Source organism: Typopeltis vanoorti, chromosome 7 (genome assembly GCF_054136105.1).
Source record: "Typopeltis vanoorti isolate ZY-2024b chromosome 7, IOZ_Tvanoo_1.0, whole genome shotgun sequence".
NCBI lineage: Eukaryota > Metazoa > Arthropoda > Arachnida > Uropygi > Thelyphonidae > Typopeltis > Typopeltis vanoorti.
In genome coordinates, this window is record NC_143555.1 from 38,199,164 (window position 1) to 38,222,541 (window position 23,378).

Genomic DNA, 23,378 nt, shown 5'->3' on the forward strand with positions numbered 1-23,378 from the left:
CTATGTTGAGCATGGGCTGGTCTTCAAACAGGACCCCAGGATGGGGGGGGTCGGCAGTAGGGACGAGACCTGCAGGGATGTTGTTCAGGTCCCAGACTCCATACGTCTTGATCTTGGTTTTGTCGGTTTGGATGTTAACCCTGACACTTTGAAATTGTCTAAGATGGAATAAAAATTCCTTATAGCGTCGTTGTCTCTAATAGTGCCCACCACGTCATCGCGTAGGCGATTACCTTGGAATCATCCGTGGTGAGAGGAAGTGGAATTCCTCTAACCGCATGGGAGTTGTTGACAACCCGCAGGAACGGTTCAAGGCCTAGAGCAAAGAGCAGCGGACTGAGGGGACACCCTTGTTTGACCCCTTTCTGGATGGTAATGGGGTCAGATAGGTGTCCGTTGATGAGGAAGTGGGTGGAGCTGTTGTTGTAGCTTCCTCTGACGATGTTGAGGAGCCAGGATGTTAAAGGGAAAGGAATGCCGGACGTTGTCGAACGTTCGGGTGCGATCGATAGTCAACAATGCCATTGAATAGTTTTTGATGTTAACTAGACGTAGCACTTCTCTGATGAGGATGAGATTGAACTCCATCGATCTACCAGGAACACCATACACTTGTGTGCTTTTGATGATATATCTCATCCCGATCTTCAGTCTGTTGTTGAGAACACGGACGAGGATCTGGTAATCCGTGTTCGACAGACTGATGGGACGCCAGTTCTTGATGATGGAAGGGTCCCTGTCAGTCTTAGGGATGAAGATGGTATGGCATTTCAGAAATTCTCGTGGCATATTTCCGGTGGTAAGGAAGATGTTAGATATTGCTACGAGAATGGGGAGGATGTAGTCCCAGCCCTCTCGGTAGAGTTCTGTGCTTAATCCGTCTGGCTCAGGAGATTTCTTGGTACGACACTGTTTGAAGGCTGATGTTATTTCGGCCGCTGTAAATGGTGCATTCAACCCTGCTTGGATGTGCACAGGGAAGGGGTCGACATTCCAACAGGAGCAATCATTGGGGGTACTGTTGTCTTGGTAGAGTTGAGTGAAGTACCACCAGAAGGTGTTTATGATGTTAGGTGTTGTGGTGTGATCACACCTGCCTTCTTTGATGGTAGTGATGGTTTGCTCCTGCCGGAAGTTGACGTAACGCCTGTTGTAAAAAGCTTCCGATTGCCTGTCTTCCAAGCGGAGGTGCTGCTCCTGTCTCTCTGATTCAATGTCAAGATTAATGTCACGGATGGCGTTGTGACATGGAAAGCCTTGGCGTTGGCTGGCCACGAACCAGCTCCTCTCCTTGTAAAGGTCACGGAGCCGAGCTCTTCTGAGGAAGGCATGTTCCTGGCCCCATTTTATCATGTTGTCTTTGATGGTAAGTTTTAGTCTTGCCCAGGCGTCCTAGTCCCAGCCAGCGGTGCACCAGGTGGAGCACAATTGGTTAAGCTTGGCTGAGAACAGGGACGGGAAGTCTGGTGATAACTTCTAGGGGCCCTGACCAACATCTACAGCCTCTAATGGATGATAACTGAGCACGACTAATTTGTGGTCCGAGATGGAATAATTAATTGGAACGTGCCTTATTCTCTCGGCTCTGGAGACAAAGGAAGGTGACAAATAGAGGCGGTCGATTTGTGTGCCGATGCCTTGGCCTGTCCACGTATACTCCCAACAGTAGGGGTTGTGAGCCCTCCAGATGTCTGTCAACTGGAGATTCCTAATGTAGGTTTCCAGATGCCTGTAGCCAGCAGTATCTGTGTTCGGATTTCCCCCTACTTTGTCATAGGCCATGTCCGCCACACATTTAAAGTCCCCCATCAAGATGACGTTATGGGCGCCGTACAAGTATGTATGGAGCGACTGGAAGAATGCTGGTCTTAATGTTGCATTTGCCCTGGCAAGTCGTTTAATAATCTAAGACATTACGATGTCTTAGATTATTAAACCCGGCCTAGGTCTTTGATTCTTAGTTGTTTCACGTATTTTCTTAGAGAATCTATTTGTTGGGGGGAGGTAGAGTATCCGGCGCCCTGCAGACTGGCTTCCAGTTTTCACGCGAGTTCGAGAGGAGCTCGAACTCGTGGCGAATGTTCTTGACCTTGAAGTTTTTCAGTTTGTTGTCTTGAATTCTGAAGTCATATAGGTTGAACTGGGAGTCGGTGATGTTCCTAATATGAGAGTTAATACTTTCATGCGACAGAGGGGGTTTCCAGCTTCATTTCGGACTCCCGTGTTGTGGAGTCCCTACTCCTCCTGGAGCAGCTTCGATGTTTTTGTCAAGTTTAGGTGAAGCCGCATCCTTTCTCTTTTTTTGGAGGTTCTTTGGGGGGTGTAAGATGTTGTTCCCCCTTACATGTCTTCTTCTCTTCTGCAGGGGGGGGGGATGCTGACTACTGCAGGGGAGATCTGTAAAGCGTCTGCAGACGAAGCTTCCTCTGATGTTGTTGAGGGGAGATAGCTGGTGTTGTGCTATCCATAGCATCGTCTACACCCTCGGCTGTGTGCTGTTCTACTTCCGACGGTGATAATGGAATGTTGGAAGTGGCCGAGGTGGGGATTGCTTCCTCAGCGGATGTTGTTGGTGGGGAGGGAATAGTCTCTTCTGTTGATGTTGTTACAGATGGACGTTTTTTATTTTTCCCAGGATGGTTTGGGTGAATACTTTCTCCCCGTTGTTGGTGGGAAAGTCTGAAAATTGCCCAGCGTCTCGGGCAGGCTGCTGTGAAAGTGCCTCAATGGGCGCCCCTGCTCGCTCTACAAAGGTTCGTAGAGGACAAGATGTTACTTTTTGTTCTTTGGTGGAGCACTTACGGCAGGGGTGTGGGCACTGGCGAGAGATGTGCCCGACGCAGACAGAGTTGAAGCACTTGGCTCGGGGGCATCACTCCCGAGATGTTCTGTCGAGCCACATCGCAAACACTGCCTCTGTACCCCCGGATAATTTACCATCACGCGCAACGTGCCGATGTTAACTAGATTTGGAACGGGCTGTCGCATGTCCATCGTGAAGGTAACTTCTCCCGAGTACCAAGCGGGGTCTTCCTTGGAGACGCTCTTCTTGATGTTGCTCACTATCCCCCAACCTGCTGAATGTCTGGGTGAGCACGTCGTCTCCGGCTTCTAGGTATTCCATAGGGAAACGGTCGATTCTGAGTTGACGAACCTGCGATCCCACCATGGTTGGGATCACCTGCTTCCTTTGGACGGGGGAACCCTCTAAAAGCTTATCTCTCGTGGACGCATTTTTGACGACGAACAAGAATCGTCCTATTCCATACGTGGTGAAGGAGAAGATGTTATTAACTCCTACAAGCTCCTTAAGTACTGTTGTAAATATTCTGGGATCCTCCAAGCCTGGAATCTCCACTCCTAATGTCCGAGTCTGGGGGGCGGGTGTTTGCTCTACTCATGTTGGTCTCTACATCTGAAATAAAAAGGAAAAAAAATTAAGAGTCTTGCGACTCTGAATAATCCCGTAGTGCGTAAAACGCACTACCAGCAAGTTAGTAGAGGTAATACAAAAAATGCAAAATGTTAGTAAAAAAATATAAATAACAAACACTATATTAGTAACAAATCAAACAATGAATAAATACTATCCTGATACGTTGCAAACTGAACTTCATATCATTGGGAGCCAGGCTAGAAATAGAAATATCAAGATTTTAGTAATACAGAGCTAATAAGTATTTCACCAGAACAAATTATCATAAGGTGTTTTAACCTTATTAAATAAAACTCTCAGGAGGAGATATAAATGTAGAAAGTATTTTACCTTGGGTATAATAAATGTTAAAGATACAAAGCTATTTTAAACCTGGTTTTACTCCATTTCCCAAGTAAGAAAACAGACAAATAAGTCAAGTTTGTGCCTGCAAGTGTTGCAAGTCTAGCTGACAATGCACGTAGGGCAAGACCAAGGAATTGGAGTAAAACCAGGTTTAAAATAGTTTGGTATCTTTAATATATATATATATATATATATATATATATATATATATATATATATATATATATATATATATATATATATATATATATATATATATATATATATATATATATATATATATATTATTGAAATTAGGATTTACTCGGGATGTATACATTTATAAAAAGAAATTTAACTGACTAGAACCCAAGAAAGTATAACAAAAACCTTTAAAGCATCACGACTAGCTTCATCGGTGCTGCGACTTCTTCAGGTGAGAAATAAAAACATAAGATATAAAAATAACAAGGTAAAAAACAGGGATTTCCAGCTTAATAAAAAGCAGAATAGTAACAGTCATATATGAATAGATGACCGCATGCTACCGTTGGCATGAGTTTAATGTGTGCGACAGCTAATTTTAGAGCGCCAGTACTGGATTACTGCGCTATGGGAATCATGCAAATTGTAGCTTAGATTGTTGTTCAAATGTGAAGGGTGCAGAACTATTTCTTTTGATTCGATAATTCTTCTTTCGAATACATCCTCGCATATATATAAATTAGTAGTGCGTTCCCAGTCAACTTGATGTGGCTGTTCTTCAAGGTTAGAGTTTGCCGAGAAGAGGACATGACTGGAAAGGGCGCTCGCTCGTGTTCTACTGTAAGAGATGTCACGTCTATGTTCCTCAAGACGAAGTGAAACAGATTTATCTGTCTGGCCAAAATAAGGTCGACCACAGTCGCACAAAACTTTATAAACACCAGGAAAATTCAGTTGGTTGTGTTTTGGTTTTGGTCGACTCAGAAAATAACGAAGTTTTGGCAGAGTAGTATAGTCGGTCTTTATGTTCAATTTCTTCAATATCGTAGCTAGTTTTGTGGTAAGAGAGCTGATAAATGGTAACTGTATATGAGTGATAGGGTTGGAATCATCTTCTTGTCGAGGATGTTGGCGTGGTCTCAAACGTTTGGTGATGTTACGAGACGAATATCCATTATTGAAGGAGGTGTTTTTCAGGAAGTTAAGCTCTGTTTGAAGGTCTTCTTCTGTGGAAGTGAGACATTTTGCTCGATGGGCGAGGGTGGAGATGATTCCCAGTTTCTGAGGTGGGAAGTGATGAGAAGAATCATGTAAATATCTACCAGTGTGGGTGGTTTTTCGAAAAATTTTAAATTTAAGACAGTCAGGTAATCTGTTGATCTTTACATCCAAGAAGGGGAGAATGCCGTTAATCTCTATTTCTGATGTGAATTTAATGTTCTGATGTTTGTTATTTAAATGGTTTAGAAAGTTTTGCCGTTCCTCTAAATTATGTCCCCAGATAAGGAAGACATCATCTATGTAGCGTAACCAAAGTTTAGGTTTCAAAGTAGCTGAGGAAATAGCTTTCTCTTCAAAATCTTCTAGAAAAATGTTAGCTAACACTGGGGATAGAGGGCTCCAAATAGCTAAACCGCTAGTTTGTTTGTATATTTTATCTTCGTAGCAGAAATAGCCGGAATTGATGCAGTGAGTTAGAAGAGTAAACATTTTTTTAGAAACCTTGTCCTTAAGAAGAGTCACAACTTCATCTATAGGTACATTCGTAAACAGAGATACGATGTCAAAACTCACCATTCTGTCAGAGTCTAAAAGATTCAAATTTTTTATTTTTGAGATGAAATCTTCAGAGTTTTTGATGAAGAAGGAGGAATTGCCAACTAAATGTTTTAAAGAAGCTGCAAGATATTTAGACAGATTGTACGCAGGTGAGTCAGTCCCTTCCACAATAGGTCTTAAAGGAGTGTCAGCCTTATGGAACATTAAATTCACATCAGAACTAGAGATTAACCGCATTCTCCAATTCTTGGATCTAAAGATCAACAGATTACCCGACTGTCTTACTTCAATTTTTCGAAAAACCACCCACACTGATAGATATTTACATGGTTCTTCTCATCACTTCCCACCTCAGACACTGGGCATCATCTCCACCCTCGCCCATCGAGCAAAATGTCTCACTTCCACAGAAGAAGACCTTCAAACAGAGCTTAACTTCCTGAAAAACACCTCCTTAAATAATGGATATTCGTCTCGTAACATCACCAAACGTTTGAGACCACGCCAACATCCTCGACAAGAAGATGATTCCAACCCTATCACTCATATACAGTTACCATTTATCAGCTCTCTTACCACAAAACTAGCTACGATATTGAAGAAATTGAACATAAAGACCGACTATACTACTCTGCCAAAACTTCGTTATTTTCTGAGTCGACCAAAACCAAAACACAACCAACTGAATTTTCCTGGTGTTTATAAAGTTTTGTGCGACTGTGGTCGACCTTATTTTGGCCAGACAGATAAATCTGTTTCACTTCGTCTTGAGGAACATAGACGTGACATCTCTTACAGTAGAACACGAGCGAGCGCCCTTTCCAGTCATGTCCTCTTCTCGGCAAACTCTAACCTTGAAGAACAGCCACATCAAGTTGACTGGGAACGCACTACTAATTTATATATATGCGAGGATGTATTCGAAAGAAGAATTATCGAATCAAAAGAAATAGTTCTGCACCCTTCACATTTGAACAACAATCTAAGCTACAATTTGCATGATTCCCATAGCGCAGTAATCCAGTACTGGCGCTCTAAAATTAGCTGTCGCACACATTAAACTCATGCCAACGGTAGCATGCGGTCATCTATTCATATATGACTGTTACTATTCTGCTTTTTATTAAGCTGGAAATCCCTGTTTTTTACCTTGTTATTTTTATATCTTATGTTTTTATTTCTCACCTGAAGAAGTCGCAGCACCGATGAAGCTAGTCGTGATGCTTTAAAGGTTTTTGTTATACTTTTTCGGGTTCTAGTCAGTTAAATTTATATATATATATATATATATATATATATATGTGTGTGTGTGTGTGTGTGTGTGTGTATGTGTGTGTGTAGAAAATATTTTACCTTAGGTATAATAAATGTTAAAGATACCAAGCTATTTTAAACCTGGTTTTAATCCATTTCCAAAGTAAGCAAACAGACAGGTAAGTCAATTTTGTGCCTGATCACCTTGACTTGCAAGTATTGCAAGTCAAGGTGATCCCACACGTAGTGCAAGACCAAGCAAACTCATGATGGTAAAAAGTGGATAAGCTCTGATCCCTATTCATAGTATTTACCCTTAATGCAAAGCACATCTCCTAGAGGAGGTATCTGATGTTTTGCATTAAAGGCAAGGGGGCCACTACCGAGACCGGATTCGACCTTTATTGAGGTCTCATCAGTGGGAGCCAGGCTAGAAATACTAAGATTTTAGTAATACAGAGCTCATAAGTATTTTACCAGAACAAGTTATGATAAGGTGTTTTAACCTTATTAAATGAAAATCTCAGGAGGAGATATAAATGTAGAAAGTATTTTACCTTGGGTATAATAAAGGTTAAATTTACCAAGCTATTTTAAACCTGTTTTTCTCTATTTCCCAAATAAGCAAACAGACAAACAAGTCAAGTTTGTGCCTGCAAGTGTTGCAAGGTCTAGCTGATCCTACAGGTAGTGCAAGACCAAGGCAACTCCTGGCAAAAGTATTATAAGCTCTGATCACTAATCTTAATATTTACCCTTAATGTAAAGCACAACTCCTAGTGGAGGTGTATGATGTTTTGCATTAAAGGCAAGGGGGCCACTACCGAGACGGGATTCGACCTTTATTGAGGTCTCATCAGTGGGAGCCAGGCTAGAAATACTAAAATTTTAGTAATACAGAGCTCATAAATATTTTACCAGAACAAGTTACCATAAGGTGTTTTAACCTTATTAAAGGTCGAAATAGTTTTATTAAGGTCGAAATCGGTCTGGGTAGTCTGGGTAGTAGTGGCCCCCTTGCATTTAATGAATGAAAATAGCTTGGTAAATTTAACATTTATTATACCCAAGGTAAAATACTTTCTATATATATATATATATATATATATATATATATATATATATATATATATATATATATATATATGTAGTTAAACTGAATTTTAAAAGTAAAATAGAGAAAACCAACCAATTAGTTTTTAAAAAAATACTAGTGCAAATACTAAGTCTTTGTACAAGACTGTAGCACTGCATTGTGAAATTAAGAAATTAACAGAATAGGATAGCAGTGACTACTTACAACCCTAGTTTGTCTCATTTCCTTTCACTCAATATTTACTAAAGGAAAAGAAAAATACAGGATTCTCAAGAATGATCTTTGGAAGCTGTATAGTTTTAATAAAGATAACATATTCAGTTGAAATAAGAATAAATAATTATTTATTTGTGTTGTAAAAAATACCTAGTATAATAGATGAGTTAAAAAATATATAAATATCACCATTGTGAAATGAATTTCATTCTGAGAGGTAAACATTCAATTGGGCCTAACGGAAATGAGTCAAAGAAGGGACCTGAAACCTTCATTCTTTGCATTTGCACGTACTTGATGCTAAACTGCTGCCTCTCATGTAATATCCTAGTTAAACTTGTTGTGAAAAACATATTTAGAATTTTTAAAAGTAAAATAGAGAAAATACAACCAAGCAGATTGAAAAAAAAAATTATGAGTCCAAATACCAAGTGTTAAAACAAGTGTTAATACCAAATGTTTCACAATGGCAATACCTTGTGAAAATTAACAGAATAGGCAAGTGATGAGTTTACATTTCTTCCCATGCAGTCGCTAAGTAGAGAACCACTTCCAGAAGTATGGAAAGAAACATAGCGGTGATGCACAGTGCGAAGAAATTAACGAATGGGCAGAAACCTTAAGGAAAGAGAGTGAGCAACATTTTCAGGTTATTTAAAGCAATTTCATTCTTTCAGATCTTGTGTTTTTGTGTGTGTTGTATGTGAATATATGGTTAAAAATCATCTATTTGGAATATCTATTTGCATTCAGAAGACCCATTCTGGAGAAAAAGTAAGTTAATCTAAATTATCATTATAATTTTTCTAGACTACATAGAAATGTTCTTGTAAGCCATTTAAATCTCTCCGTTAATTTTTAAAAAATGTCATTTGGTTTCTCATTTGAAAAAGAACTCATTGTTATCTCTAATGTTAATCTAAATTATCATTAGAATTTTTCTAGACTACATACGAAAGTTCTTGTAATCCATTTAAATCTCCGTTTATTTTACATACATCTTCAATGCCCACCTTTCCTAATTGGGTTGTGGGCGCAACAGCTGCAAGAGGAACTTCCAATGGTCACGATCCTCTGCCACCAAACTCAGGTGTTCTGGTGGGATTCCCAAACGCGTCCACCCAAGGTTTTGGATATAATCTATCCAGCGAATCCTTGGCCTTCCACGTGGCCTCCCACCCTCTGTCTTGGCAAAGAGGGCCTGCTGAGGGAGCCTCTTTTGTGGCATTCTGACCAGGTGCCCGTACCAACGTAAATGTGATCTCTCAACACGGAGAAGCAGCGGTTGAGTATTGAGGGTTCCCGAATTGCAGAGCTTCTGACTCTGTGGGGGGGGGTCTTGTCAGCCCCGCAACCCCTCGAAGGAACCTCATTTCAGCCGCTTGGATTCGTGTCCGCATTCTTTCGGTCATTACTCAACTCTCATGTCCATAGGTGAAGATGGGGACATAGACTGTATTGAAGAGAGCCAGCTTTGCCTTCTGGCTTAACTCCTGCTTCAATTCTACTGAATGGCCAAGCTCCGGCAATATTGAGCTTGCTAAGCCAATTCAAGTATCTAGCTCTATGTTGTTGTGTCCCAATTTACGATTTCTACTCTAATCTTACGAATTCCTTTTATCTATATTCTTCTAACTTCTATTCCCGGGATTTTACCAAAACTTATACCAATATCTAAGTTATTGCCCCCCATAGTACCCCTAATGTTTTTATTTATACTGCGCCTTTTGGGATAATTAGTTTAGGGTATTACATACATAAACAAGGAGAAAGAACTCAAATATATATGAGAGTGTAACTATTGCAGTCGTGACACTTAACTCGATTCTCAACTTAAATTTTCCACGTGACTAAGTGCAATATTTTCAAGTGGTTATCAACTGCACCATTTATGTTGTCATAAATAGAGAGAAAGTCAATCTCGAATATATCTCTTTGTATTTAAATATTATTGCAGTCGTGACTCTTAATCTCTTTCCTCAACATTAAATTTTCCCGCGTGATTAGGTACGATGATTTTAAGCGGTGCATTGGATTAGCAACATCAGACAACTCTTTTATCACTGAACAAAAGGTTTATTAAGTTTCTAAACATGGTACAATTCAAATACTAAACTAAAATACTTACAGACTAACATTAAATTATTACAAGCAATATGGCTATTTGTGATTATGCCGCCATACACATTAATTCATAAATTCACCTGATGTGAACAAATTAGATCAATTCACATTATCTGATTATTCATACTGAAGTAGATTAACATATCATTCACTGCTAACACATACTTGTGACATTTCAATTATTTTATACATTACATTAGGCATTCAATTCTTAGGATACGTAATTACTTAATTTACACTATTCCGTTTTACCGTTATTTGCACTAACACACAATTATGTCATTTAAATATCTTGTGCAATATAATAGACATGCAAAAATACCTTAGTACTCTTAATCATTCACAAATCTTTAACACTAGTCAATCTACACATAACACATTCTATCATATACTAAAGTCCTTGTGTAACTTCAACAGTTCTGTATTGGAATCATGATACTTTTCGCAGACAAATTTCTAGCTAACATAGGTTATGATTTACAGTACCTTTCTTGAGCTTTTCGTATGGGCCTTTATCCTTTTCCAAACGAACCTCTGATATAACTTCTCGTAACTCTGGAATACTTTAACACACACATATATTTGCTCTACTATTAGCAATGAGGACATCTATCTCTTTACAGCTTTCTGCTTTGCATAATTATCACTAACGTCGAAACGAAGAAGATCCCTCCTTTCCTAGGACTCTATGGCAATTTTTCCTTTGCTTCCTATTCAGGAAAACGGAAATCGAAATCCCGCTCACTTTCGTTTCCGTGTTGTGACAAGGAGATATCACCCCTGTCGCCACTCAGGAAAACCCTGTGAATTCCACCGGAACCAAAACCAAACTCCAAGGCCAAAAGTGACTATCCAAAAAGCTCCTCTCATGTGGTTACCAACCCTTTTATAGCTGCTTCACTTATGGCACCTTTTATTACTTCCTTTCTCCTCCTTCTACTTGCTTTTTAATCATCGACCAATTAGGGTGGAGTTTTCTCGCCAAATGTCATTCGATCGGCAAGCCCGTTCTCAATGTTTCGATCCGGGGATGGGTCATAAGCGATAGCTTTGCTTTTCATGTGCTAGCCTGACTTAATCCCCTTTCAAACCTTTTCTATGAATTCTACTTAATAACTTAATCTCTCACATAACGTATTTTATGACTCACCCATTTCTACTTATTTACTTAACACTCTCATTTTTAATCGTATTACAATATTAATATATACTTTCCTTTGTTAGCTACTTATTTAGTTAGAATTCCTTATTTTAAGTCATATTACAATATTAATACATTCCTTCCTTTATCAGCTACATTAACAACAACCCTTACGTTTTATACATTTTACTGGATGCAAGAATTTTTCCATTAAATAATTCATTTTTTTAAGTAGGGGTTTTAACTTATGATATTTATTCTTCATGTTACACCATGGTAGCTGAGAATACTATATTCCCAAGATATCAGGTGTAACAATGTCCCATTTTCCATCACTTATGAATATGGACCCAAGGTATTTAAATTTCTCTACCTGCCTCATTGGGACTCCACTTACATTTAGAGTGCACTGGGATGGTTGTCTTGAGACCACAAATGTTTCAGTTTTGGCCACACTGATCTTCATTCCGGCATCTGCACAAACAGCTACATACCTATCCAGGGTTCGCTAGAGGTCATCTGTGGAAGAGCTAAGCAGAAATAGGTCATCTGCAAAAAGCAGACATCCAATGCTACATCTTCCAATTCTGACATACTCTCTGCCTCAGCTGTGCCTATCAATCCAGTCCATAAATATAATGAAAAGGAGGGGTGACAGAACACACCCTTGGCGGAGGCTAACGGCGACTGTGAAAGGTTCAGACTTTGTGCTGTTTACCCTGACACAAAACTCTGGGAATTCATAAAGGGACTTGATGGCAGCTAATAGTTCGCCATTCCATACTCCTGTACTACTTGCCAAAGCTTATCCAGAGGAACCCGGTCATATGCCTTCTCCAACTCCACAAAACATGTGTAGACATTCTTGGCATATTCTCAAGAATTCTCAAAGACTTGCCTTAAAGTGAAGATTTGGTCAATTGTGCTTCTACCAGGACGAACGCCACATTGTTCTTCCTGGAAATTTGACCCAACTATGCTCCTGCACCGTCTTTCCAAGCACTTAGCATACATTTTCCCAGGAAGGCTGAGCAGAGAGATGCCACGATAGTTACTGCAATCCTTTTGGTCTCCCTTCTTAAAGGCTAGTATTATTATGCCTGTCTGCCATTGCTTTCGTGCTCGCCGAGATATCCAAGCAGCCTGACACACTGAAGTCAGCCAGAGAACATCGTCTCGATTTAAGGCTTTTAGCATTTCGGGCAGAATTTCATCATCGCCATCAGCCTTGCTCGATTTTAGCGATTTTTTTGCTAAATGGACCTCTGCTGCTGTCATTTCCCCGATCTGCATCTCCTGGATGTCCACAACTGCTGGGCCACCCAGGTTAAGAAGGCTCTCAAAGTATTCCCTTTATCTGTGGAGGATATCCTTCTCGGTTGTTAAAAGTGCACCATCAGAGGCCTTAATTGCTCAAGCTGTGCACGATTTCCTCCCTCGAAGGTGGTGGATGGTCTGCCAGAATACTTTGTTTGCATTTGCATAGGATGAGTCTAATCTTTCTCCCAAGGATTACCAAGCCTTCTGCTTTGCTCTCTTCACTGTCTCAACAGCAGTTTTTTGTGCCTCAGCATACCACAAATGTATCTCAGGTGACCTGACTCTAAGCCATGTTAGGTAGGACTCCTTGTTTGCCCGGACAGTTTTTTGGACTCCTTGGTTCTGCCAAGGTGTCATTTTCTCACTGCCTGTTGCCACGCCGAGCCATTTTCTGCCACAGAATGAGAGTGCAGAGGCAGTGACAGCTGTTCTGAACAGCTTCCACTCCTCCTCAACATCTGCAGTGCGCTTGGGAATCTCTTTGAACCTGGAGGAAATGTCATCTGCAAAATTATTCCTCACAGCCACGTTTTCCAATGTCTCCCATTTCACGCGGTACAGCTGCTTAGGCCTACCAGCGTTGATGGTAGCATCTGGTTTCTGAAGCCGTAGAGTGCACACAACAAGGTGGTGGTCAGTTGATAGTTCTGCCCCTCTTCTCACACGAAAGTCCTAGGTCTGCTGAGACTATAAAGAAGTCAATCAGAGACCTTTGTTCTAGTGTATACCTCTACCAGGTATACTTATGGACTTCTCGGTGCTGGAAGAATGTATTCATTATGGACAAGCTGTTAGTACAGTGGAAGTCCAATGATTTCAACCCATTCGCGTTAAGGTCAGGGGCACCCTTCCTCCCAACCACACCCCTCCATATCTGGTCATCTGTTTCAACATGTGCATTGTAGTCACCCATTAGCAGGACTGATTCCATGTCTGCCACCCTGTCAAAAGCAGCAAGCACTTCCTCTAGGAAGGCAGAGTATTCTGACTCCAGATTAGGTGCATAGGCTTTCACCACAGCCAAATCATGGTTTTTCTTCTGAAGCCTTAACACATATACCCGTTCCGCCAATGGGATCCACTCAGCAACACAGTCTGATAGCTGGGGGCTTGTGAGTATCCCACACCAGCCTGAGCAGACATTGTCGGGCTCATACCAGAGTAGTAAAGCTTCCACCCCTTATCCAGGTCGACAGTTCCAGGGCTTCTCCTCTTGGTCGAAGAAAGCCCGACTAAGTCTAGCCAGTAGCGCTTGGCTTCCTCGACCAGTTCCTACTCCTTCCCTGTCAGAGAGAAGATGTTCCAGTTTCCTAAAGCCATAGTCTGGTGCCGTTGTCGTTGCCATTTTCGTCCTTTTGCAAAACCATTTCTTTGCGCTGCCACTAAACACCTCCCCAAACGGGCCGATTGATGGAGTTTCCTCTAGCAGAGTGCTGAGGAGTGGTGTCTAAGGGAGACTGTAACATATTTTTCGAATGGGTCCCTCTGCCTAAAACCCGTTTATTTTATTTTTTCAAAAATGCCATTTGGTTTTTCATTCAAAAAAGAACTCGTTTTTATCTCTGAAGGCTGAGCCCATCTCTTGACTTGAAACTAAAATTTCCAATAACAAAAAACTTCTGTAATAAAGATAAAAATAATTAGATAAAGCAATGGACTTTAAGATATTAAAATTTTAGACAAATCAAAATATTCAGATGAGTTATGTATATGAAAAAAAGTGTATGTTTGAGGGGACAGCAATGATACCCTATAATTAATTAATTCAGAAAATGTCTAAATGCTGCCGCCATCTCTTGACTCCAAACTAAGAATTCACATACTCATCTATTGACAAGAAAAACGTATATTTGTTTTCTTTGTGTGTGTGTGTGTGCGTGTGTGTGTGTGAGAGAGAGACACCAATGAGTGTTTGTAATTAATTATTCAGAAAAGGACTAAATGCTTCCGTCATATCTTGACTCTAAACTAGAAATTCCCATACTCAATAACACGAATGAAATACCACTAACCTATATTTCTAAATTTGTACTGCTAACTATAGACAACCGAAAACACAACGTGACGTCAATGACGGATGTGTGTCACCCTGAGGAATTCCAAGATTCAATAATCTATGTTATCTGTAACCATCACCCACAATCCCATATGCTAACATAAACACACTACGTGATGTCACTGACAGATCGCGGCCCACAGCAAAATTCCGAACATTCCATAGTGTATATTATCTCTAACCATCACCACAATTCCATATGCAAACCATCACAACAACACACATCCATGACACTGTCATAGTCTATATTATCTCTAACCATCACCCACAATTCCATATGCAAACCATCACAACAACACACATCCATGCCACTGATGTAGCTTCCCCCATTCACCCTAACCCTATTTGGTTTAAAGGGCCCAACCGTATCATGTCGTGATTGGTTGGGCATCTCTAACCATCACCCACAATGCCATACGCAAACCATTTACTTATCTACATCTCATAACAACACAAGCATGACACCGATGTCGCTCCCCCCATTTATCCTACCCCTATTTGGTTCATATTGTCCCACCAATGATGACAAGAATCTTTATCTCTAATATCACCCAGAATTCCATACGCGAACCAAAACACTCGATCTGACGTCAATGAGTTGCCATTTGTTCCCCAGAAAAATTCCAAACATTCCAATCTCGTGATGTCATGCAACGAATCACACACAATGACGTCACTGATCTTATCAGCCAATTCCATCACAAATCCTTATCTTATCTTGATCTGGTTCATAGTGCCTTGTATTCTACTACTGACTCAAACGTTTCATTGCACAACTATATCACTTCTATCGCTTCATCAGCTTCCGGAAAGACATGACTTACTCAAGACAATACTACTCTGTTGAACAATTACTTAAATCTGACAACATGGAATATTGCTCTCATGTTGGAGTGGCGGACTTAATACCTCCCTGAAATTCTTATTACTATTCAGATATGGTCCGTCCAGTTGATTAATGACACTTCTCTGCAGCCACTTTCCCATAGATGAAATTGTTGACAGGAAGCCAATAATAACGTAAACGTAATCAATTAGTTTCTTTGTAGAATATAGGCCTTTTGAAATATTTCATTGTTTTCCATCAGAATTCAGATGGGTACAGTGAAAGATGACAAGAAGTAGCCAGTTCAGTGAATATGTAGTTCGACTGCAAATGAGATGTTGAGGGGTTGTTTCTCAAGTTTTGATAGATCTGGCAGAAATGGGAGGCTTAATGGATGCTAGTTCAGATAAAAAACTGCCACATGTAGAGGAGACACCTAATTAATACTCTGGTAAAGAATCCATCCATAATGCACTGGTAAAGGTATCCATCGTAATACACTGCGTAGTGCATTATGGATGGCTGTTCTCATTTTCTTCTGGCCGGTTTGCCTGTTTTACCTGATAAAAACGCAAGTGTCTGTGGACGAGAAATCCTTCCAATATCGTATCAGAGGTCCGATTTAAAAGTCTTGAAAACGCCTGTTTGCTGTAAAGAGGATAAAGGACTTCATTCAGGTAGAAATTATTTTCAAGTAGAAAGTACAATACTCTCTGATGAGAATATTTTGCATCTCATGAGTACGAGAGACGCATTAATAAATAAACAAACTAGCTCACCTGCTAATAACATAGGATTACTCTTAAACCTTAGTCTACTTTGTACATTATTTTTGATTTTCTAATATTTCATAAAGAATATCAGGTTTATTCTCATTATTTAATATGATATCTATCTTTATGTTTCAGATATAAATATATCAATGTGATTTGGTTTTGCTGTCACTGGCTGGCAATGAGTAACTCTTGCTGTAATCCCTTTATTTATGCCATGTATAATGTAAGTAACATTCAAATGAGATTATTTTCGTCTTTAGATAAAGTTAAGTCAAATATAGGGGATGGTGCAAAGAGAATAAAAAACAAAATAAGAAATTTACTGACCTTCGACACCCCGGCAGTATATGCACCATAAAATATGCCATTCGAATGCATATACATAGAAGAGCACTTTTAGAGTCTACACTATTATATTTAGCTGTAGCATTGCTGTTGACATTGGAAGAAAAGTTTATTTTTGAGCATTATTTTCGTTCATAAAGAGTTGGTAAAGGAAATACTCCAAGCCTACGACTTGTTTATGAGCAGTTTGTTCATCGTTTCCCTAAGCGTACTCGAAATAATAGTATTATTATTGCTTTAACCGAGAGGTTTCTACCTACGGGAGTGTTCTAAGGGGCAGTAGAACTTGGGATACAGAGATGGTCACTACAGAGAATCCTTAAGGGGTCGGGTGCCATTTCGTCGTCATTTAGGTGGGCAAATGCATATGGTATTATGGGTGATGAATAGTTATAAGATAAAGTTTTTGGAATGTTTGGAATTTCGCTGGGGCCCGCTTCTGTCAGGGACATCACGTGGTGTGTTGGGTTTGCATCACATTTTGGGAAATATTTAGAGATAACCAATCGTGACGTTATGTGTTTGGAAATTTCTGTGGAACATATGTCTCTTTATGATATCACATGGTGTTTTGGTTTGCCTATGGAATTGTAGGTGATGTTTTTGAGATAAGATATCTTGGAATTTTCCTAGGGTGACACACATCCGTCATTGTCATCATGTTTTGTCTTTGGTTGTCTATAGATGGCTGTACTAATTTTCCAATACATTTTGAGGTATTTCTTTCCTGTTAAAGGGTGGAAATTCATAGAGTAGAGTCGTGATGGCGGTAGTGATTAGGCTTTTTTGAATAATTTAATTATATGGTGGTGTCCCTCAAACACACACTTTTTTTCCATAGCTCAAACATATTTTATTCTATATTCATATTCTAAAGACTATGAGAATTCTTAGAGTAGAGTAGAGTCTAGTGGTGTCAGAGTTCAGGCTTTTCTGAATAATTAAATTATATGCTGGTGTCCCTCAAACACACACTTTTTTTTCATAGCTCATACATATTTTATCCTATATTCATATTCTAAAGGCTATGGGAATTTTTACAGTAGAGTAGACTCTAGTGTCGTCAGCATTCAGGCTTTTCTGAATAATTTATTATATGCTGGTGTCCCTCACACACACACACACTTTTTTCCATAGCTCAAACATATTTTATTCTGTATTCATATTCTAATTATAATTCATATTTTATTCATAATTCATCGTGATTTAATTTGATTTGTCTAAAATTAAGATCTTAAAGTTCAATAAATAAATAAATAAAAAAATTGTGTGTGAATTCACTGTGATTTCAAAAGTGATCTTACTTAAATATGTATAACACATCAATGACACTGTCTGTTCTTTTAAGTGTACACATTTATTTCATATATAATACTTACATTTCTTTCCAGAATAGGACATCTTGGAAATATCGAGGTTTTATGAATATTCCAAATTGCTGATTTTAAACATATATTCACAGCACAAAACACACAATCACAAGATCTGAAGTGCAATTGACTCTTTTTACATTATAGGTTACTGGGCATTTTATTTTTCTTTCACTCATGGATATGTTTTTTTTTTCACACACTTCTGGAGTTTCTTTGCTTACCGAGAACTTTTGTATGTAGACTAGAAATTCTAATGATAATTTAAATTTACTTAGAGCCTTTCCAGAATGACTCTTCTTAATGCGAATAGATATTCCAACATTAGTTGAATTAAATCATATATCCACACAACAGCACAACACACAAGCTTGAAAGTATGAAATTTCTGAAAATAACCTGAAAAGCTATTTGACTTCCCTTAGATTTTCTCTTCGTTTGGTAATTCGTTAATTCCTTCACATTGGGGTCACACTATGTTTTTATTCCCATAGTATTGAGTGTAAGCTCAAACTGTCTTATCCTTACTAATATATCTGCCAGTGATCGGTAATTTCCCATCTCTCAATGCAGATTTTTTTTGTATATATGGTTCTTTTTTTTTTAAATGAGTGCTCGTTTTCTATTTACTTTTAAAATTCAGTTAACTACATATTATAACCAGAATAACTGAATAAAATAAATAAATAAATAATAAACTCTGTGTGCGTGTGTGTATTATTTTCCCACACTGTTAATTTCATTAGTCTTGTTAGTAGATAACTGAGTGACTCATACCCGGTCATTTGTTTTCAGTCCTTGTTCTGAGTATGGGAACATAAGTTCATTTCAAACTTTACACTATATGATATGTTTAGGTAAGCATACATCGTGTCTTTTCATGACTCAATTTCCTCCCTTTTGATTATTTGCTTGGTCTTTCTATTATGACACGAACATTCTATTAGAGATTAGTAGTTCGGGGCTTTCGAACATGTGAACAAAATGTTTACAGATATCTCAAACAAAATAAATAGTTAGCATTAGACAATTTTCAAAAATATTAATTACAGGATATCAGTTTCCCCACTTTTTTTTCTTTCAATCCCCTAATGGAATATTATGTGTTATGTTTTGAAAAAGAAACGTTTTGCCTGCCTTCACATGTTTTTAAACTTTTATTGGAAAATGCAACAACAACAGACAGCACACGTGTTTGTTCAATAAGTTACAAACATATATTTTATATTACTCAAATATTAAATAATCAAATGCTTACAGTTGCATTTTAATTCCAAAGCTCATAAATTACTTACTTATGTAACTGAAATTTATTTATTTTTCTTTCTTCAGCATTAGAAGGATTTTTTTACATTACAAGGATTTTTCACATAGTTTCACCTAACTAAACAAAAATAAAGACATTAAACTTAACATATGTCTGAAAACAGGGTTACTATATTTCTTGAAATCAATATACCACAATGTCAGCCATCAAAAAAAAGAAAGAAAGGAAGAAAGAAAGAAAAATTGTAAAGAAAAATAAAATGTTTACCTTCAAATAAATATTTATGATCACAAGCAAGATTTTCATCATCAGTTCAAAGTTTTGAAATTCATACCCATATTGTTTTCATCATTTGGTATCATTTGAAAGAAAAATGGGTCTGGCTATTAAGTTAGTTATTGTTTTTGATGTTTTCTTCCAATGGTAACTATTATTTGATATATAAGTGTTGATTCCTTGTTATGTGCATGCTACGATACCTTTTTATTTCCCACAGCAATCTTTAAAGAGTTTTAGTAACATGATGGGCTAAAATATCTGCTGATTCTCTGAAATATTTGCTGTCTCTCTCTAAAATAATTTTGTTACTATATCCATAGATATAGTAACAAAATTGTCACTTTTCACTTCATTTGTACTTTATTCAAAATTACAATTCCGTTATTTGCTATGGTCCCTGTTTTTAAATACTCCATCACTAGAATGTATATGGGTGGTAAAGTTGTGAAATAAGTTTCGACTCACACACAAGTCACTTGATTTTAACTTTTATCATCTAGTTGTGTAAAAAGAAAACAAAATGTACCCTCTCTTTATTTTTGGAAACAGCATAAATGTTTTCTGTCTATTTCTTCTTTATCCTGTTTTCATATTCCCCAAAATTTGTATTCTTGCTTTCTGCATGGAGCACGATACCTTTTTTTTCCTATGCCAAACTTTTTAAGAGTTTTAGTAATGTGAATGGTTAAAATATATACTGTCTCTCTGTAAAATAGCCAAATTCTAACAGACGTGCTGTTACTATTTGGTACAAGTGTTTTCTTCTAGTTTGGTGGAGCTGTTCTGCAAATGTTTTTTAATTTCCCTACATTAAAATAGTATCGGTGGTAAAGTTGTGAAATAAGTTTCGACTCACAGTCACTTGATTTTAAAGTTTTATCATGTACAGATGTGTGAAAAGAAAAGAAAATGCACCGTATCTTATTTTGAAAACACAATAAATGTTTTCTGTCTATTTCTTCTTGTTACCTTGTATGAACATTAATTTATCCTGTCTTCTCAATCCCCAAAATTTGCATTTGTGTTATCTGGAACAGTATGGCACCTTTTTTAAACAGAATTGCATTAAGATATATAAAGTTATGGATTTGTTTTATCAAATTGTAAACAGAATAAACGTGTAAAAATTTCATTGTGGAAAACACAACAACAACAACATCACACATCTTTGTTCATTTCTGTTTATAAATGCATATTTTCATTTGCTGAAATATTATTATTTAAAGAGAAGAAAAATTAGAAACATGTGATTACTTAAAAATATTCAAACACTTTTGTGGTTCACTCATTATTTTACTTTACTGGACACAAAACATCACAACACAATACGATAGCTGCATTGGATGAACAAATTGCAGTAACTGAAAAGCCAATCGACTCAATTGTTTTCCTTATAGTACTGTTTACCTGACCCTTACACTGACTGTTCCCTCCAAAATGAAACTTTCATGCAGATGACAAACAGACATGTTTCCGCTTATCTTACTTTGTTACATCATTGGACAAACCTTTTCTCTGTGGTTTGAAGGGTATTCTATATTATTTGTCCTTATTATGTTAAGTATTTTATCCTAAAACAGCGTTTTCGATGTTGGAGCATGTGACTAGTTCTCTCACTCACATATCCAAAATTGTTGGGATTGAGGATAAAATAGCATTAGGTGGTGGAAGTGAAAGGGTAGGCGAGAGAGTGACAGTGGCCTTCCCTGCAATGCTCCCCCACCCATCCCCTAATACCTCACCTTATTCTCCTCCAGAATATGTCTGCTCAGGATGTAAGACCATGTGACTTGTTCTCTCACTCGTATGTCCAAAATTTTTGGGATGGAAAAAAAATCTCATAACCCTTTCACCTCATCATTAGGTGATGGAGGTGAAAGGGTTATGAGAGGGTGACAGTGGTCATCCCTGCAATGCTCCCCCACTCCATGCTCTAATCCCTCTCATCCCTCTCTCCTCCAGAAGATGTCTGCTCAGCCTAGTGGAGATGAGTGAGCTCCTCATTTGTGGATATCTTTTAGTGATATCACTTCCAACAGATACTGATAACTTTGGAGGAAAAAAAAAACATTTTTTTTGGAGGTGACATCACTAAAACGTTTCCACCCATACTATTTTAGTGTAGGGAAATTAAAAACAGTGGTCATAGCAAATTGTAGTTTTATGAATTGTAGTTTTATGAATAAAGTACAAATGAAGTGAAAACTGGCAATTTTGTTACTATATTTGTACATAGCTCCACCAGACTAGAAGAAAACACTTGCACCAAATACTAATGGCATGACTGTTAGAATTTGGTTATTTTACAGAGAGACAGTATATATTTTAACCCCTCACATTACTAAAACTCTTAAAAAGTTTGGCATAGAAATAAAACAGGAATCGTACTGTGTGCAGAAAGCAAAAATACAAATTTTGGGAAATGAGAACACAGGATAAAGAAGAAATAGAAAGAAAAATTTACACTATTTCCAAAAATAAAGAGAAGGTACGTTTTGTTTTCTTTTTACACAACTGTACATGATAAAAGTTAAAATCAAGTGACTTGAGTGCAAGTCGAATCTTATTTCACAACTTTACCACCCACACATTCTATTGATGGGGGAATTAAAAAACAGAGACCATAGCAAATGATGGAATTGTACTTTTGAATAAGGTAAAAATGAAGAGAAAAATGACAATTTTGTTCCTATATCTATAGATAACTTCACCAGACTAGAAAAAGCATACCAAATTCGAACAATACGACTGTTAGAATTTGATTATTTTACAGAGAAATAGCAAATATTTCAGGGCGACAGCAGATATTTTAGCCCATCCCGTTACTAAAACTCTCTAAAAGATTTCTGTAGAAAAAAATGGTATCATAGCATGCAGATAATAAGGAATCAACATGCATATATCAAATAATGGTCACCATTGGAAGAAAAAAATCAAAAACATTAGCGAACTTTATAGGCAGACCCATTTTTCTTTCAGATGATACCAAATGATGAAGACAATATGGGTATGAATTTCAAAACTTTGAAATGCTGATGAATTTCTTGCTCGCTGTGATCATAAATATCTATTTGAAGGTAAACATTTTATTTTTCTTTACAATTTTTCTTTCTGTCCTTCTTCCTTTCTTTTTTTGATGATTGACATTGTTGCATATTATTTTCAAGAAACATGGTAACCCTGCTTTCAGACACATGTTAAGTTTAATCTCTTTGTTTTTGTTTAGTTAATAATGCGAAAAATCCTTGTAATGTAAAAAATCCTTCTAATGCTAACGAAAGAAAAATAAATAAATTTGAGTTAGTAGCTTTGGAATTAAAATGCGACTGTAAACATTTGATTATTTAATATTTGAGCAATATAAAATATACATTTGTCTTTGTTTTCTTTCATAACTTAACACATAATATTCCATTATGGGAACGAAAGAAAAAATGGGGAAACTGATATCCTGTAAATAAAATTGTAGAAAATTGTCTAATGCTAACTATTGATATTGTTTGAGATACTGTGATCATTTTGTTCATATGTTCGAAAACCGCAAACTACTAATCTTTAATAGAATGGTGGGCTTTCTGTGTTCATAGGAACACAGAAAGACCATGCAAAACATCAACAGTTAGGAAATTGAGTCATGAAAACACACGATGTGTGCTTACTTAAACATATCGTATAGTGTAAAGTTTTAAATGAACCAATGTTCCCACACTCAGAACGAGGACTGAAAACAAATGATAATAGTCATTCAGTTATCTACGAACAAGACTAATGAAATTAACAGTGT

At 37.7% G+C, this 23,378-nt stretch overlaps 1 protein-coding gene across 1 annotated transcript in view; it reads left to right on the top strand.

The window, feature by feature from the left end:
• Positions 1-16,691, top strand: part of LOC150104598 (prolactin-releasing peptide receptor-like) — an 84,421-nt gene extending 67,730 nt beyond the window's left edge. The window contains exon 3 of the mRNA XM_090395591.1: positions 16,466-16,691. Within this exon, the coding sequence (XP_090251717.1) occupies positions 16,466-16,691 (226 nt within the window). The remainder of the gene's footprint in view (positions 1-16,465) is intronic.
• The last annotated feature ends 6,687 nt before the right edge of the window (positions 16,692-23,378 follow it).